This window comes from Aptenodytes patagonicus, chromosome 3 (assembly GCF_965638725.1).
Source record: "Aptenodytes patagonicus chromosome 3, bAptPat1.pri.cur, whole genome shotgun sequence".
NCBI classification, from domain to species: Eukaryota; Metazoa; Chordata; class Aves; order Sphenisciformes; family Spheniscidae; genus Aptenodytes; species Aptenodytes patagonicus.
The window spans coordinates 75,288,312-75,306,654 of NC_134951.1; the positions used below are offsets into that span (position 1 = coordinate 75,288,312).

Sequence of the window (18,343 nt, forward strand, 5' to 3'; positions counted from 1 at the left end):
GTCTGCATCAGCAAATAGTGTAGTACAATAGAAGCAGATCTGTACAGCAAAACAGTTTTTGCTGAGAACCTGATGTCCATGCAACATACGCATTTCAGAATGATCGCTCTGGTCTAGTTCTAGTCTTACTGGCTCAATATCCATTAAAATATCAAACATATTTGGTTGCTTCACAGAGCACAAAATTCAAAAGGAATCAAAGCTTGTGCCCTCCAGGAGTACTCTCATGTGAGCCAAAGTGTGGTAAGTGGAAGCAGTTGAGAGATTCACCTCAAAGGCACTCTCCTGATTTTAAGAAAAAAACAAAATAAAAACCAAACCCCACAAACGAATACAGATATACCCTAAGTACACCTATTCCCGAGTTCTTAGTGCAGTTGTATTGCTGAGACACTCCAAAATAATGTTGATGCTTCTGAAATGCAGTTACAGCATATCTGAGGCGTGACAAAGCAATGGAGAATGTTTGAAGCGTATTTGTCAAAAGCCAGCAACTGACTTACCTAGTGTTAATTCATACAGTTCCCATCACCAATCAACCCTGGGTTTTCGGGGGCGGGGGGGGCGGAGCGGGTTATGTGGCTGGGGAGAGTGGTGGTTGAGGGGTTTTTATTTTAAAAAACAGCTCTGTCTGGACTGTAGCTCCACATCAAAGAGCTCCCAGGAATCCAGCACAGTTGAAACATTCTTCTCCACCTAATTCACAAAAGTGCTACTCATCTGTCTGTTTTTTTTTTAAATGTACCTCACAACAGAACTATTCATAAGTCTCTTAGTCATCCTGATACACAGTCAAACATAATATAGATGATGATGTTTACTTAGAATTCTAGACTCCCAAGAGCATCAGAGTTTGTTTCAGGTATAACCAGAAGTATAAGTCCAAATTGCTCTTGTACAGCAACAATGGAAATTATCCTCCCATTCCCCCTCTCCAGCCCCAACAGTCTCAGTATAACTTCTCTTTCAAGGAAGTTTAAGGCATAAGTGTTCTCAGTGAGGGACACTGCATTTTATACACATGTATAAGTATTTGTGTTGATTGGCTCATTTAAAAAAGATTTAGAAAAGTCCCTCATTTAAAAAAAAGACCAAGAATCAAAATGGTAATTAAGGTAAGAGCCAAACATCACATAATAATCATTTTTCCAAGAGCTCTTGTAAGAAGCTGCAAAATAATCCAGACCTTCAACTTTTTTAAACTTAACAAACAGAATGATAATGAAGGGAATGCGTTCCTCCTGCCAGCTTTGCATCTTCTAAAAAAAAAAAAAACACACAGCTTTTTCTTTTAGTCAAGTATTATTTAAAACAATTCACTGTCCTTGTATAATTTTAGCATTATTTCCTCTAGTTCAGAGTTACTGAAAGTAGTTTGGTGCCAATTAATCACTTCCCTAACATACAAATACCGTCAGTTTTAAAAACAAGTGAAATAAACTTCAGCGATGCATACTGCCAATCTAGTACTTTTTCCACTCGGCTCTTTGCGTGCAGCTTTCTCAATTACTGTATCAGAAGTATGAAGGCTTTGCTAAAACGCTTATATTTAGATGACAGTACATTTATTCAAGAAAAGTTGTGCATTCAAACCCAATTTTAAATAGCAAATTTAACATGACAGACCTTAGCATGTAAAGTATTTTCACCGAAAAACACTTCCTTGTTAAGCTGAATGATTACATATTCTTTAAGATTACCAGAAGTCATATTCTCAAAACTGTATGAAGATGATATTTTTCAAAGGCCTAAAGACGACTTGGATTTTTAAATTTTCATTTGGCTTTTCTTTCTTTGGTTTAACTTCTTAAATTAGAATTTTTAATCACATCCAATTCCAGTTTCAACCAGCTGCTAGAAAGAATATCAGTTTAATTAGTAAGTATATCAGTCTGATGCTCACCAATCAGTTTCACTCTTCCTGAAGACAGCAATGTGGGATCATCTTTTTTGACATTATTTATTGAGTCATCTACTAGTTCTTTGATATGATCAATTCCTACAACTTGTCCTTTGGGACCAACCTGGAATAAAAATATACAGTTGAATAATTTCTGCTAGTTTTGATTTATTTATAGAATGAGTATTTCTATCTCCTGAGCCCATTTCTCCAAAATAAAAACAAAAACAGTAAAGCGGTAGTATATTTGCCCAATGTTATTAAAACTACTGCTTAGAATGACACATCCTGACTGCTAGAAGCAACTGGTAATTAAAGTTTGTCAGTACAGTCTTATAAATGCTTGTTACAGTCATCTTTGAGATGCGATTCAAGTAAGTTATACTTAGTGGAGATTTCTTCTCTGAATTTTTAGAAGTTAAATTTGATCATGAGTGTTTGCATTACCTACAATAGAAAGTAACAACTTCAAGGACAAAGACTAGAACTAATCTCCTTTCATGTTGAATAAACTTTCTTACAGATTAAGGTTTTTCTAGAGAAGACCTTACTTCAAGGAAAACAGTAAGTCACGCATGTTGTTCTACGCTATCTCAAGAGTCCTATTCTTTCAGAAGCAAGTGCAGCAATTAACAGTCAGGGACAAACTACCTTCCACCTACCCTTGCACTCACGAATCTACTTTCAGATTTACAGCTCTCTTCCACAGGAAGAGTGGAACTTTTGAAAGCTCGTAACTCACAAAAGGTCACAAAAGATCTGTGTATTCTGAGGTGAAAAAAGACCTACTAGCAAAAACTTCTCCATTACAGATATTTCTTCTGGAATTGTGTCTTTATTCCAGAAAAAGTTATTCCAATTTTGGAGAGAGGAGAAAAAGAATCCAAATCTTAAAATCTGACCATTTTTAACAGGATCCAGCTCAAAGAACACAATGGCAGAGTATGTCCTAGCAGTCCATGTTGTCATACAACTTTGTCTCTGGACACATTTGAATGCATTGGTCATGTTTCTGTCTCTTACATTTTAATGTTGCTAAGACATGGAAAATTGATAACTGGTTATTGATATAATGGGGTTTTTTTTCTATTTTATTATGGACAAGTCCTATGCTAAAAACATCCAAAGAGCAGTGTTATCTCTTCTTTTTCAAGTGGAAGACCACCAGCCTAGCCTTTGACACAGAGCAAGACACATGGCAAGTTTTCACTATGACAACCACAGGTTACTATTTGGAGGAATGCCTGGCAGTCAGTTGTACCAGAAGCCGGCAAAAGATCCAGTGTAGTCCAAACAAAGGGTAACGACACAGAAATTAAAACTTAGCAAAATGGCCATAGCATGAAATAGCCCGATATAAAGTAAGAGAACCTCCTGCTGCATGTCACAGTCCATTATGCTATTTCTGAGTCCTCATCAATTACCTCTGTCTATTACCCTGGAACTTTGAAGTGTGTGCGATCAAGACAATAGCAAAATGGCACAGTTTTGGGGATCTCCATGGTCTGTTTGGAATAAAAACATACCATACTTTTTATAATTCCAGTACTTACAGGATGAAAACTACAATTAATTTAATTTGCCAGCAACCTTTAAAAGTGAATAAACATTTAAGTTTGCATGCTACGTAGATAACTGTCACATCAGTTTAACATGAAAACCCAAACAAAAATCTTAAAGGTGCTTTGCTAGTCTAAGTAAACATGAAGCTTTCCCAGAAGAACCACAAATTAGATTATCATCATAGGAGTAAAGCTGTCATGCCATCAACGTGCACTCAGGTACTTTGTGCTACAAATGCGAGTTATTCATTCTAGATCTCAAGTAGACCGAGAAGCAACATCCACGTGATCCAGTAAGCACATCCCCAATTCAATTTTGACAGCAAAACACTTTACCATCATTCCCTATAATACACTTCTTTCAAGCTTCTGTTACTGTTAGAAAGAACTTTACAGAGAAAGAAAGTCAGAGCAGTACATATTGTCTTATCTACATTCATTCAAGTGAATGAAGCAAGATCCATATTGCACAGTTATAATGCTATCAAACAGAACAAAAGCATTTATCTAATGTTTCACAAAACACATGTCTGTAAGGCATTCCACAGCGTGCCACCAAGGAGGATTCAGAAGAGGAACATGACATTCATATGGCAATAAAAGGATTGTGTGATTAACTTCAGCAAAACTGGAAAGAGATTTCCTTTCTGTGGCAATTCTGACTTCTCTGCAGATGTTTTCAGCTATTCTTATATAGCTGTTTTAAAAGAGAAAAGTGCACAACCACATCTTAGCACGTCTTATCTAAAACGGCTATTCCTCTATGCATTCATAACTTTTTAGTGAGAAATACACATAACTTTGACAAAAGTTTTCACACTTGTAGGATTGGAGTTCCCATGCATACTACTAACACTTGACTACAAAGACCAAAAATAATAGGTAGAAAGTTGCATAAGAGATATTTAAGATTTCCTCTAAACTGCAGTTTGGTTAACTTACTTAAACTACAATTAATATTTTATTTTTTTTAAATATGGCAGCTAGCACTTCAAAAAACCTAAATACTTTTGCTAGTGCATTGCCCGGTCCTAAACATTCTTATCTAATTCTTAACAAAGGAAACCAGAAGTGATTGCAGACTCAACAGATCAGTGCTTGAAAACAGAAAACCAAGTAGCAAAAAAACCCGTATGAGAATTTATCATATACATCACCATATTCCAAATTAACTTCTCAGGAAGACAAAAAAAAAAATCTAGTTGGCAGTTTAATGAAGGTCTCTGCTAGTTATAAAGCAATGAAAGAGGCCTGGAATGGAGAAGGAGGAACTGATTATATTCTACTACATAAATTAGTCTAACAGTACTGTAGCTACAGCCATCATAAAACAAATCTTTTCATCTTTTCTTCCTGATGCAAGATAGGGTGGAACCACAGAGAATTCCTTACATACAGGTTGAACAACCCAGAGATTAAGTTACTTGGAAAAGATGTAAAAAGAATATAAATTAATATCTAACTTAGAAAAGATTAAATGGATACTTATAGTGATACTCACGCAATATAGTAACAAGAAAAAAAGAAATTAAATTCAAAGACAATTTATATACATACGATATATTTTCCTTTGGAAATAGGATTCTTTTAGGTCTCACTAAGCTCTCATCATAAAAGGAAGATGTGACAATTGATCACAATAAGAACATTCATAGCCATACAAGATAATGTAAAAATTGGGCTGGACAAGACAAACATCTCCTTCCTTCAAGCTATAAGGCAACCACTAAAATGTAATCAAGAAAAAAAACTTCCCCTCTAGGCAGTTTCTTCACCACCACGTGATTTACCAGACCCTTTAACTCAACCATCTAGTATCACCTAGGGTAAGAAATGGGTACTAATCACACCCAGGAGAGTAAGTTATTTTCTGTATAATCTACATCAGTCCACTGTACAAAGGATGCTTTTTTTTTCCCCTTTAATTCAGAGTTATGCTGCAGTTCAAGCAGTTCTGATGGTCAAGTGATTAAACTAAATATCTCACCATTCGCGAAAAGCATGCTGTAAGGATTCCACTTCCAGATCCTACATCAAGTGCTTTGGCTCCTTCATGTAACTGATCAGAAAGAAGTTCAAGAGCATATGCATGCTAAGAGAAGAAGACAGAGACAGAAAATTCCAAAATATTTTAAGTGTCTATTTTACCCAATATATGTTCATTTCTTCAGTGATTTTGGGCAATGCACTGAGGATTCATGTAAGAAATTTCAGAATTATTTTCTATGACAAAAAAGGGGAAGGGGAGATAACGACATGATATAATCATTGCTATTTCATTGGCTTCAACAAATTGTATTTTTTTTTTTTAGTGTATCTAGATATAAACTCATCTGACCATTCAAGCTTCTAGCACAGACTCAATTTAGATATAGTTATTGGGAGAGACACCATAAATCAATTTAATTCTTTTCAGGTCTGGTGGTTCTTACTGTTCCAGCAGTATATGGCCTATAAAGAATTTAGCTTATAATTATGCTATATACATTGGAATATGCTGGGACAGAGGCTAGTTAGGAAGAAGGCAGCTTTGGAGCATCAAGGAAAATGGCTATTAGAACTACCTCTTGTATTACCTGCACACTTGCTGAATCAAAGAGTAGGAAAAAGGTTGTCTTTAACAAAGGCAGATAACCAGGCTCATATATGAAATGTAGTAGTCTACAGACAGACTTCATGAGCAGTTTTGCTTTCCTACATGGTGGACCAACACACAAACTAAGCTTAGGTCACACACTAAAAAAACAATTCGTTCTTTAATGTTTCAGAGAGCCATTACCACACTCTTATGGCTTAATTCATCATACCCAGAAAACAGAAATAATTAGAACATTTATTGTTAGAACATTTACTAATGTTCTAATGTACTACTGTTCATTTAGAACAGTAACATTTGCTTAGAGGATATGTCCTTCTTGCTCTAACACTTCATATACTACTAGTGCTAAGCATAGAATAATTCAAGGATAATGACTTAGGCAAGTTAAAATTTTGAAAACATAATTAATACTTATTTTCACACTTAGCCACAGTGCTTCTTTCTCTGTCGTTCCTTGAATAAAATCATTAATATTTCCATATGAAATTCCTGATTTTTTTTATATTGATAACTAGGTAAATTCTAACCCAACTAGGTAGTTTTTTAGTGAAGAGGAGCAGACTTACTATGTTTTGACACTTTCCAAATATTGCAAGGACAAATCATACATTTCTATTCATCCCTCATCTCAGAAAAATTATGTCTGTGCTAGATTTATGTACTGAAATCCCCTCTTAACGCTCAGTCATGAATGCCCTGGTCTCAAACCACTTGGCAAAAAACCTGCATCTCAGTATAATTTTTTTTTTCCTGTCCAAAGAATTAAAGGCATTACAGCAATACCGTACCATAGAAATCACTGTTATCCACTCCTGAATTCTTGTATTTTTGTGAATTACAGAGTCAGAGTAATTTCGGTTGGAAAGGACCTCTGGAAATCCTGTGGTCCAACCCTCTTTCAACACAGGGGCAATTTAAATTAGGCTGCTTAGAGCCCTGTCCAGTCAGCTGCTTTGCATATCAAAGAACAGAATTTCCACAATCTGCGAAACCTGTTCCAGTGCTTAACTACCCTCAATGTGATTTTTTCTGTTTCACCCTAGAAACTAATCAGAATTTCCCATGTTGCATTTTTTTGTCCACCACCTCTCATCCTGTAACTGTGCATCTCCAAGAAAAGTCTGGCTCAATCTTCTCTGTGCCCTTCTACTAGGCAGTTCACAACAGCATCACTGCAATCAACTGTTCATTAAATTTGCTAGGATAAATATTGTATTTCAGAAGTATTTGGATGTTTATAATATCACCTATACTAATCACAAGTTTAAAGCTTACCATATGTGGAGCACTGATTGTTGCTTGGAAACCTGTAAAACAAGAGAATGGAAGAATATGTTGATCATTGTTCAGACGGCAACCTTACAATCTTTATTATCATGACTGTAAAGTGCAATACCTTAATTGTCGCCCTCATTCAGGGCGCTACACACACACACCCCAACAGTTGCATAGGTACTCTACTTCAGAAGTGAATTAAGGTACATCATCTGAAAGCTACACCATGTCAACTCTGGACAGGAGAAAAAAAAAAAAGGGGTTCTACCCTTGACCTCAGTTACAATCTCCATTTTGTCACTATATTGCCTTAGCTTGATCAAGTATGTTGAATTCAGAAGAGTAATGTCTCCCAGCATAACGTAATGCCTTTTTCACTTGGTCCCTATGTAAAAACTTGGATTTGTTAGTTTGAGTTTGATGCGGTGGGGACCATAGAACTTCTGGAGACAATAACCTCACCTATTTTGCAAACAGCACACACCTATGAAAAAACATAGAGGAACACTCACCTATATTTGTTTCTGTGGAGATATATAAGCTTTTGAGATGTATCTTAAGAGATTTTTTAATTTTCCTATGCAACTAATAAAATCCCATTACAATTAATAATTCTCCCCACCCACTATTAAAGAAAAAATTCAATAGTTTTCCTATACAAATCATAAAACCCCATTACAATCCATAGTTCTCATCACCCACGATTAAAGGGGGGGGGGGGGGAGAATTTACTATATTCGCATAATTCATTCTCCTGCCTTGGAAAGATAAAACTGGGATCTGGATGGGAAACAACCGTCCTAAACAACTGTCCTATCAGTAGATCTTCCCATTTAAAGCCTATTTTCATATTAAAAAAAAATCTCATTTAAAAGGTTTAAGAAACTCCGCATTGATCTCAACTGAATCATTTCTGTAAAAAGAGAGACTGTTTCTGATGTAAACTGGATACAAATGATTTTTAAGTATTTAAACATCAGCTGCACCACCACAAATTGCTGTGGTTTAAAAAATAAATACATATTTACACAATTAATATTGATTGAAGAACATCTATCTACTTGATGTATCCAAGTATGCCAACTGCATTCCATAACAAATCAAAACTTAGTTAAAAGGTATTGAATAAACTGATAAAGAACTAAACAAGCTTCCAAATTTAAAAAATTATGTTCACATTCTTAACATATGTATGTCAAAGGCAGTCACAGTTATGCAAATTAGAACAATCTCAATCATTTTTACAAGATGCTCTTACCTATAGACTGTGGAGAATCCATATAAGGGTTGTATTTTGCATAGTGGCAACGGTCTGTAGCCAGCATTACTTCAAATACCTTGTCTGATTTGATTATTCCATTTTCTATAAATAAACAAACAAATAAATAAAATTGAAGGCATTGTTTCTCTTCTGCAGTGCAAGAGCATGTGAAATACATGCATATATTCCTAATATTGTGAGAAATCATGCTACCTTACCCTCTCTAACACTCTAACCCTCATCACACTAGAATTTAAGCTGTGGTCCATAGATCAAACAATGCTTAAGCCAGTGAACTTTGAACAAGACTTTCCCAGCAGTTACAGATGCTTTTCTGAAACGGTAGACACCATTCGCAAAGATCTATCCCCTAGAAAAACTCAACTTCATGCACACTTTTGATATTCCTGAAAACATAGTCATCACAGAAACTGATATTACTCTACACACCAAACAAGATATGCTTCGTATTTCTAAGCTATGTGAGTAATTATTGAAAAATATACAAAAGCAGGTTAGAAATGTGAAGCTGCAGCATCCTTGCTCAATATTTTATTTTCAAGATCAGTTTCTCTTTTGTGTTGGCAAAAGAAAAAAAATCCTTTCGTAAAGAAACTCCTACAGAATCAGAATTCTTACACTGGGGCAGACTGAGGCCAAAGAGTCAAAAGACTGAATCTTTGTTCACTTTTCAAAATAAAACGTAAATACACATGCATACAACATGTCAGAAGCACTGTGCAGTGCAGCCATTTTTCCTTGCAATTTTATTGAAGTTTTTTTTAACACTGAATTCTTTCTTTAAAGTTCTGAAGAGACATTTATGAGTAACAGAAAACTTTAGGAAACAAATGGAAGAAATTAATCACTTGCATTAAAAGACACAGTATAAACTACAAATAACTGAAATTTCAACAATGGATTGCTTCATTGAACTACTTACTTTAAACAAGGAAGATTTATGTGGAAAATTATACTTAAAAGGAAAAAATAGATAATTTCAGTACCTTTAAAATCTAACCCAAAATGCAGTAACATAAAAATCAGATTAAGGAGCTTTTGTAAGTTTGTCCTAACTGAAGTCACATCAGTGGGGGGGGGTTTGGGGTTTTTTTGGGGTTGGATTTTTTTTTTTTTTAAGTACTACCAACACTAACACACCTGTGCCCAGGCCTGGGCTAACTTCTGCAGAGGCTTCCCTGACTGTTTGCAGTGTGCTCCCAACTACCCTTATCAATCATGGGATTTGCTTTGGTTTTTTCTTATCTACTACCTGTGTCCAGGATTTAGTTATACTATATAACAGAGGCTTGAATTCAGAGACCAAAATAACCCCCCAAAACATTTTGCTTTTTGGTCTGAAAACAAAGTATCAAAAAGAACTGCAATAGGAATATGCTACCAAATTATTAAGGAAAAGAACAATTCTTTTAAAAAAATATAAAATATATTCTTTTTTAGAATTATTTCTATATCTGATAAATCTCAGAAAAAGCATGTAGTCCCCTCACAGACCACACACATTACACATATCCTGTGCTTTGACTTAATTTAGAACTGTATACTACAGTTCCAGTTAGAGGAAACTCCTCATTTCAATGCAAGTTTTTTAATCTGAGACAGCAGGCATTTGCAGCAGTTCATAAGTTTACTTACTGAGCAAAGCTGTACCCCAAAAGAAAACAAGCAAATCAATCCATTAACACACTGGCACTGACAATATAAGATAGTAAGGAAAAAAAAAAAATCATTTTCCCCTGACCACTTGGAATTAGTTGTGTATCAGTTCTGTGAACAAAGCATAGAAACAACAACAACAAAAAATTTACTGTTATATTCTCATTAGGTATCACCAAGAAATTAGTATCTCTAAAATAAATGTACTTTAAAAAAAAAAGAGAGGCAGGAGAATAAGCAAAGCTGATTGTAACAGGAGTGAAGAGAGAGAGGTTTTGGGGGCATAAGGGAGGTCAAAAAGCAGCAGCTGAGAAGCACTCAGGAAAGATCTAAAGCAGCGATTTATTCCTTGAGATTGTGTGCAGATAGATGCATACATTCTAGAAGCTATAGGTAGCCATCTGCTCCTTCCTTTTATGCCTTGGGGAAAAAAACTTGCAGAGAATACACAGATCAAGCTTCCAGCTTGGAAGAGCAACCGCAGGCCCTACAGTAAGGCCGAGAACCTCCTCCAGTTTTCAGGGGACCTTCTCTGTACTGCTGTGACTGCAGGCTTCTTCCAAACCACCCATAATCCATTTCCCCTTTTTACAAAACTCCATGCCTGCCATCTATTCCTGTCACCTTTCTACTTAGAGTATAAGTAAGTAATTTCACCTCTCAGCATTTACAAATTATCTTCTGCCTCCATTCTATTACTTAGATATTTTACCCATTCTTCCCCCAACTTGTTTAATCAGAGTACAAGAGCTCTATGACAGAGATTGTCTGGGGATGTCTGTGCAAAACAAAGCACAAAACTTTGTTTCAGCCAAAGTACGTATAACTTTGTCAAGTGTGATGCTTACACTGACAGGCAAATGACCAAAAAAAACCCCCTAAGAACAGTGGCTACTAACTACAAATTCTGAGCATTCAGGATGCTCTCATTCAGCAAACACTCCTGAGATTTGCTGACTGTTGGACTGTCTTTGATTAGCGTCAACTTCTTACTTACTGATGAAAGATAAGCAAGTTCCCCATGCTCAGAGTCCCCAGCAGAACCAGGGGGAGAAGCTGGATCTCGTGTCTCAGCCATATACTTCAATTATTGAATAATGCTCTTTCTTCATAAAAAATACACCCTCTCAGCTATGAATGTGGAATTACAGGGCATCACATTATCCCCCCCACAGATTAAGTCTGCTTTTCAAATTTCCTTATTATATAGTGGAGACAACAACAAATTTTAGGTGGGAATTAAGAAAAGTGATCAAGCCCTAAACAGTAAAGTCAATATTGACTTTGTAGTATTTTTTTTCTGTGTTGATAACAAAAACAATTTTTCTTAGCCTCACGGTTGAATACAGAAAAACACAGCAACTGCAAGGTACTGAATTCCAATGAAAGTCCTTTCCTTCCTGCCATAGTCAGTCCCAAAACGACCAACTGCCAGGACCTTAATTCTGTCTGGGACAAGTCTCTATCAGTTTCTGAATGAAGTCCAGAAAAGAAGTATATCCCCTAAAAAAGCCAATAATAAAAGTTTATATTGCAAAGAATACATTCTAATTTCATGCCATCTTTAAGTGCTGAAAAAACAAGACAATCAACAGTAAATTATTTATTAATAAAACACCAATGCAAAACATTTTCTAAATCTTAAAAGGAAGCTATATATTGTAAGAAAATAATTCACAATTAAATATATATAGGTTGATTGTCCTTTCCAATGTTAATGTGCACAGAAGACTCTCCGTGAGGAGATTGCTGGGTTTCAAGACTCTATCTGATAATCAGTACTGCAAACAAATCAGATATTAAATTATAAAGGCTAATACACAAATACACTAGCTTACAGCTTGAAATCAAAAAGTAAATCTGTTTATTAAAGTTATATCAGCCCAACTCCTAAGCTTCAAAGGGCTGAAGCCGAAAAGTAACCACTTAAGAGTGGAGCACGGCCTGCAGAGTTCAAGAGTTACTCTGTGCAGAGGCTGTGGCAGTGACAGCTTGACATAATTGGAGCATGTTTTGAAAACTCGCTCTGGTCTGCTTCTTCTCCACAAATAACACCATGAAAACAGGAAAAGCGCTCACAGAGCAGTCCTTGGATTTGAAGGCAGAAATACACCACTGTTGAATGTAACCTGGGAAACTGGGCAGCTGGCTGTCAGAGAGCAAGGAAAAAAGAGCTAAAGTCTGAAAAGACACCACGGACTAGCAACAAGTACACAACCTATCTTTTTATTTAGCAACAAATGCATTACTGAAGTGCTTATCTTTCAAAGAACTGCTTACATCTCTGATGGTATCCTGACTGTTGATCAAACAAGTTTCCAACCAAACCATAAATACTAGCAGTCAACATTTACACCAACGCTAGCTTCCAGATCAGAAAAAGGATGTCTCATTGCCACATGATAAAATCGAGCACACAAGCTTACTATACAAACTATAAACAGCTACTCAAACACCTCCTGTTGCTAGCTTTACATAAACAAAATGCTCATGCAGATCCCAAAACCATTTACTGTGGGACTACTTCAGCATCCACATAGTTCAGTTTCTCCACAGATTACTTTCTCCATAACCACTGCAGAGTACTTAACTTATGAAGATGACTTTTCAGCAAAACAGTGATATTTTTAAATCATACAGAGGTTTTAAAGCATGATGCAAAGCACATACAGCTCTATGTTACAAAAGATGGTATCAAGTGGATGAAAATTACTCAAGTGACAAATAACAGTTTCCAGATGTCTCCATCTGACCCACGCAAACCAGCTAGCAACTTTCAAGAGGAAAGTGGGCTGGAACAGAACCACATCTCGATTTTCAAGCAATGTGAAGTTAGTTGGTTTTAAGCAGCTGATCAACCGATGTTTTCAAGGCCAGGGTCTTTTTGTGTGGGGAGAGGAAAGAAAAAGATGGGAAAACAAGCAATTCAGTTAATAGAATTTTTTTTTTTAAAGTAACAAGCATAGGAAGATTTCACTGTAAACCGTGAACACAAAGAAAGCACTTTGAACAAGAAGTGATGGATCAGCATCTCAAGATCCAATAAAGGACACTGACCCCAAAAACATACAAAGCTCTTTGTGCTAAAGAACCTAAAAGTAGGTGTTTGTAAACAAGTGTTTTTAAACTGCTAATATATACAAGCCTCTCGTGCTTTGCTGATAATTTAAGAGTATCTGCCTCAAGCATTCAGCTGCATGTCTGTTATCACTATGATTTAGATTCACAATAATACATTATTCAAACAGAATGTTGCATACAGCCAACTGGAAGGAATCAGTTGAGAGTCTGTCGTTCAGAGACACGACAAAGACTGAGGAAAGTAAGGGTCCATCAGAACTAATTTTAGAGTCCAGAAATTAAACACAAAGATCAAATCCCATGAAAATCCCAAGGAGGCAGAAATTAAAAATAAAATAATTTTTTTTTTTTAAATTAAATTGGCATCTAAATGCTACTCAAAACATGCAGAGGTAAAACCACATGGGAACCAAAAGCTAGGTTAACACAAACTGGTATACAGCCTCAAGATTCAGCTAAATATAAGCTTACCCTCCAAAATGTCACTTCTACTTTATGGGAGTACTCCTTCCCTATTTAATAACGATCACCTTCAAAAACCACCTGTCCATCTTAGTATAATGGATAAGAGCTCTCTATTCATTTTCATGGATCTGAAAGTCTACAGATTACTAATTTAAACATACTTAACCACAGCTTTGTTGCTCCCTCATACTGTAGGCCAATGTTGCAAAGTTGATATTAACTATTTTCTTCTCTGGGGGTGGAGAAAGGCATGCTAGTTCTTTGCTCATAGTCCTACAGTGCATATCTTTATCACAAAAGCCATCCATAATGTACTCACATTTATCAAAATGGTTATCTTGATTTTGTCTAAATCTGTATCAGCAGCTGAGTGAAGAAACTTTTGGGAGTACATGAAAGAAGAAAGTGACTAAGGTTGTGTTCAGCCTGCAAGAACACAGAACTGTGCTTTCCAATAAACTTTAACACCTGTGTGCAGATGAGGGAGACTTCACCTCTGAGCACACCTTGATCCCTCTACATTTGAGAGGGCTGAACTTCACTTACAAATCACACGGAATGTCAAAACTGAAGAGTTTAATACAAAGCAGCAAAAGCCATCAGTAATAACTAAAAACTGTTACAGAGGTTAAGATAAACTTAGCTGGATAGGACAGACGGATAAGCAACTCTCCTCAAAATAAGGCTTGAAGCAAGACTACTTCAATAGCTTTAGCAGATCTTCAAAGAAAGGCAGAATGAATAAAATGAACCTCATCTTGTAACAGTCTTAAGAAAAATTTTTTCTTAAAAAAGTGTTATCATAACACTAACAAACATGACTTTGAGGTATTATATTCACAGAAATGATCATCCAAAAGAACACGAACATTATGCATTTCTTTCCAAGCTTACTGTTGTGGTTTAACGTCAGCCAGCAACTGAGCACCACACAGTCATTCTACCCCAGCCAAAACCAGGACACTTACTAACAGCTCTTAGTACTACATCAGGATGAAAGAAACAGTAGCATTAAAGAAAAGCTTGGAGTTATATTGAAACTAAAACGTACAAGATTCCCTCTCTTTAACACGCCCACAAGCAGTGGTAATCACCTCTAAGGGACAGATTTGCAAAATTATTTCCATTTTACTGTAGATTATTAGGCAGCTTCAGACTACCAGAAAAAGTAGTATTATGCCATTAAACCCAACCAGAGGGAAAAAAAAAATCTTAAGCAAAAGAAATAAACATTTTTAATTTAAAATGACTGATTATAAAGTGTTGTGATACAAATAAGCAGCCAAAAACATGCTCTCTTTTTTTCCCGGATGACTGAGGACATGGACTTCATTGGACTGAATTTTGGGGTTGTTGTGGGAAAGAATGGGTATGTTTTTAACATTACATCAACACCTTGTATAACATTGAGGCGAAAAACAAAATATGCCAACAACAAAGAACCAGTTAAGAACACAGTCCTAATTTACACACAGATAAAACGTGATGAATGTTATTAAAGTTATTTTTCCTTTCTGTTAACATTTCTTATCTTCTGGGATGTTAAGTTGTCTTGATTTACTCAAATGCCTCCCTCTTAGAAGGTCAAGGGTGTAGAAATTCCTTCAAAACATTTCACTGACATGGGCAAATCACTAACAAATACTTAAATCACTAACAGAAAAAGTCTCGTGGCAACTCTTTTAGGCAATTATTCAAATTACTTGCTAACAAAATAAAAAAGTCTCAATGCTCCAAAAAATAGCATCACAGATTTCAACTCTACGCCACCTGAGACATCAACTAAATTTAAGAAATTTTAGGTATTCTTAAACTAACATATCAGTGGATGTGTTAATTTTTAATAAAAAAAAAAGTTCAATTTTCAACTGTTTCACTATCCAGCCGTGAGTTACAATGCTTAGTCACCCAAGCCTCAATACAACATATATGTTGAAGGAAAGTGTGTTCACTGAATGCACACAACAGGCAGCATAACTGCTTGTACAGTGGAGGTATTAAATTTGGGTTAAGTGGTTTTTATTGGTCTAATTTTCCATTGCTATTTCCTTTCTTCATGTTCATCCAAGTTACATTACTCTTCCTTGAACAAAATTAGCCAGATATAAAAGAGATTTGGATAAAACAAGGAAAATGACATGGCAGGGGAAAAAAACAAAACAAAAACGATGTTTAGTCCTTGCTGAACCTAGCTTAGACTTAGCAATGCCATATTCAATGCCTTCACATTAATGGCAGTTCCCAAAGAGATTTGTCCTCAGCAATCACAAACCTGCAACAAAGGTGCAGATTCATTGTAGATAAGCCATCACTATGATGAAACTTGCCGAGATGTCATTTTTAATTATTTAACATCTAAATAATAAAACGCTCAGAGAAATATCTTTAGCATGTCTAAGAATAGAATCCACAAAGCCTGACAATATTTGAATATATACTGATTCGAAACACCATTCACACCGAAAAATTAGGAATCTGGTCTCAAATGAGGCACGAAATTCTATGGAATTTGTAGTATCTCGTAAATTACAGTGGCTAACTTTTGTGATACAAAATGATGAGGAAGAGAAAAAGAGTGTAGCAGGAAACAAGCCCACAGATGGTTAACAACATTATGCAGCACTTTAGCCACAGTGAAGTTAATTCACCTTCACTGTCACCTAGAAATGTGGATTCAAAAGCATGTATATGTGGTTATAACACCACTGGCACAACATGATCAGAGAAATAAGCAAAGAAAGATTGTCATATGGCAGCATACCATATTGATTGGAGGAGAGAGAGAGAGAGGTGTGATAAGGAAACTTAATTAACTTTGATGGACTGTGAATTGGACAGGGACCAATTTTTCAGTTCTGCAAGTGGGGAAGAAAAGCTGATTTCTAAGATGTTGGTGTGTAAACAGGACTTGGCAAGAGCCCAAGTATGAAAGACAGAAGGAGATCAAAATGACCCCATAGTGAGATGAGAGAACAGTGGATAGGGGAAAAAAAACCCACAGATTTAGAATCCAAAGATCTTCAACCAAGCAAGATAACAGTAAATAAGTCACTAATTACCCAGTCTTTCCCTGCTTTCTCAGCATCCCTATACGGTAAGTTATAACAAAAAGAAACTTCAGTCACAGTTATGTATTTAAACACAGTCAATTATTTCTATGTTTAGCATGATTTCTAACCCTACAGTAACCTGCATTTAGATAGTTTCCTAGAAGCTTTGCCTGCTAAAAGATCTTCATTTAAATATTCTTAGGGGGAAAGTTTGCTCAAGTTTGAAGGCACATGTTCAACCATTTTCAGTTAGGAAGAAGCGAAGATTGAAATAATTACTCTGTAAGGGTGAAAAATATTTTTTTAAGATAGCTCTAATACTGGAAGAATCAAACATTCAGAGGAAAAAAAAGCCTTTGTTAAAATGAGAAGTAGTTTCAAGAGTCACTGGAAAACAAAGCAGCTGAACACCTCATGGAAACAGCACATTCAAGGACAGCATTTTTGTTGTGAAGAAAAGAGTGCATTTTAAGCAAGTTTATTTTGTATATGTCACAAATTGTGCATATATGATGCCTCAAATTAACAGTGCAAGAACATGTTTACAATGCAACAAGCAGCTAAAAATCAAAACAACAAAACAAAAAGTCACGCAACATTCTTCAGTCACTTATCTCTAAGTATGCACTGAAAAAATATGCAGAGTTCCAGGACCCTCTTCATTATTTTGTCCCTTTTAAAGACACAAAAGCAAAGGTAAGACTTGTAAAGAATGCTTGCCTAAATCTGCATGCAAATAAAGAAAAGCACTTACCACTGCTCTAAAACAATGATTGTTACCTTTATAGAAAGATTAATTCTATAGTTAAGGCAACAGCGAAATGTGCATATGTTAATATAGTTTCATGAAATTAGAGCACTTTATTGCCACAAAATAGAAGCATTAGTAACTGTCAATAACAACTTAAAATGAAGAATAACCTTTATAGCTGTTTTAAAGGAAAAGAATACATAGCCTACAGGAGTTTTCCACTGATGTTTTTGTTTGGGAGCAAAACCAGTTTAAGAAGCTCCCATTCTCCCCAGCCCACTTACACCCATAACAAAGTTCACTGCTTCTCTAACCACAACAGTACAACAGCTTACAGATACTGAGGAGTTTAAACCTCAATGTTTCACAAGGGGAGTAATGAGAAAGTGACCCAGTCTTACAACACAGCCTCCCTCACAAGCAGTTCTGTAAGCACAGTGAAGAGACGACTTGTGGTGTAAGGGCAGGAGCAAGAACTTCTCAACCAGGCTTTGCTGCAGAAGAAAACACTGTGTCACTACAACCTGCATTATTTCCTTTAAGTTATGCAAATTACACACTAAATTACACATTCAGCTACTAAGTTACACAGAAGACAAACACTCAGCATCAAATTAACCTCATCTGCCTTGCATTCTTACTTCTAGCATAAAAATGCTAGAAAAGCTACGCTACTTAGCTGTTTTTAGAGAAAAAAAAAGTTAAATACATTGAGGGATCTA

The 18,343-nt window shown here is 35.9% G+C and overlaps 1 protein-coding gene across 3 annotated transcripts in view; it reads right to left on the reverse strand.

Moving 5' to 3' along the window:
- The window catches only part of PCMT1 (protein-L-isoaspartate (D-aspartate) O-methyltransferase), a 35,775-nt gene that overhangs the window by 14,899 nt on the left and 2,533 nt on the right, over window positions 1-18,343 (reverse strand). For all 3 annotated transcript variants that reach the window (XM_076333866.1, XM_076333867.1, XM_076333869.1), the window contains exons 2-5: window positions 8,595-8,699; window positions 7,337-7,368; window positions 5,450-5,554; window positions 1,904-2,024 (exon numbers count right to left, since the gene is read on the reverse strand). In XM_076333866.1, coding sequence (XP_076189981.1) covers window positions 1,904-2,024; window positions 5,450-5,554; window positions 7,337-7,368; window positions 8,595-8,699 — 363 coding nt within the window. The remainder of the gene's footprint in view (window positions 1-1,903; window positions 2,025-5,449; window positions 5,555-7,336; window positions 7,369-8,594; window positions 8,700-18,343) is intronic.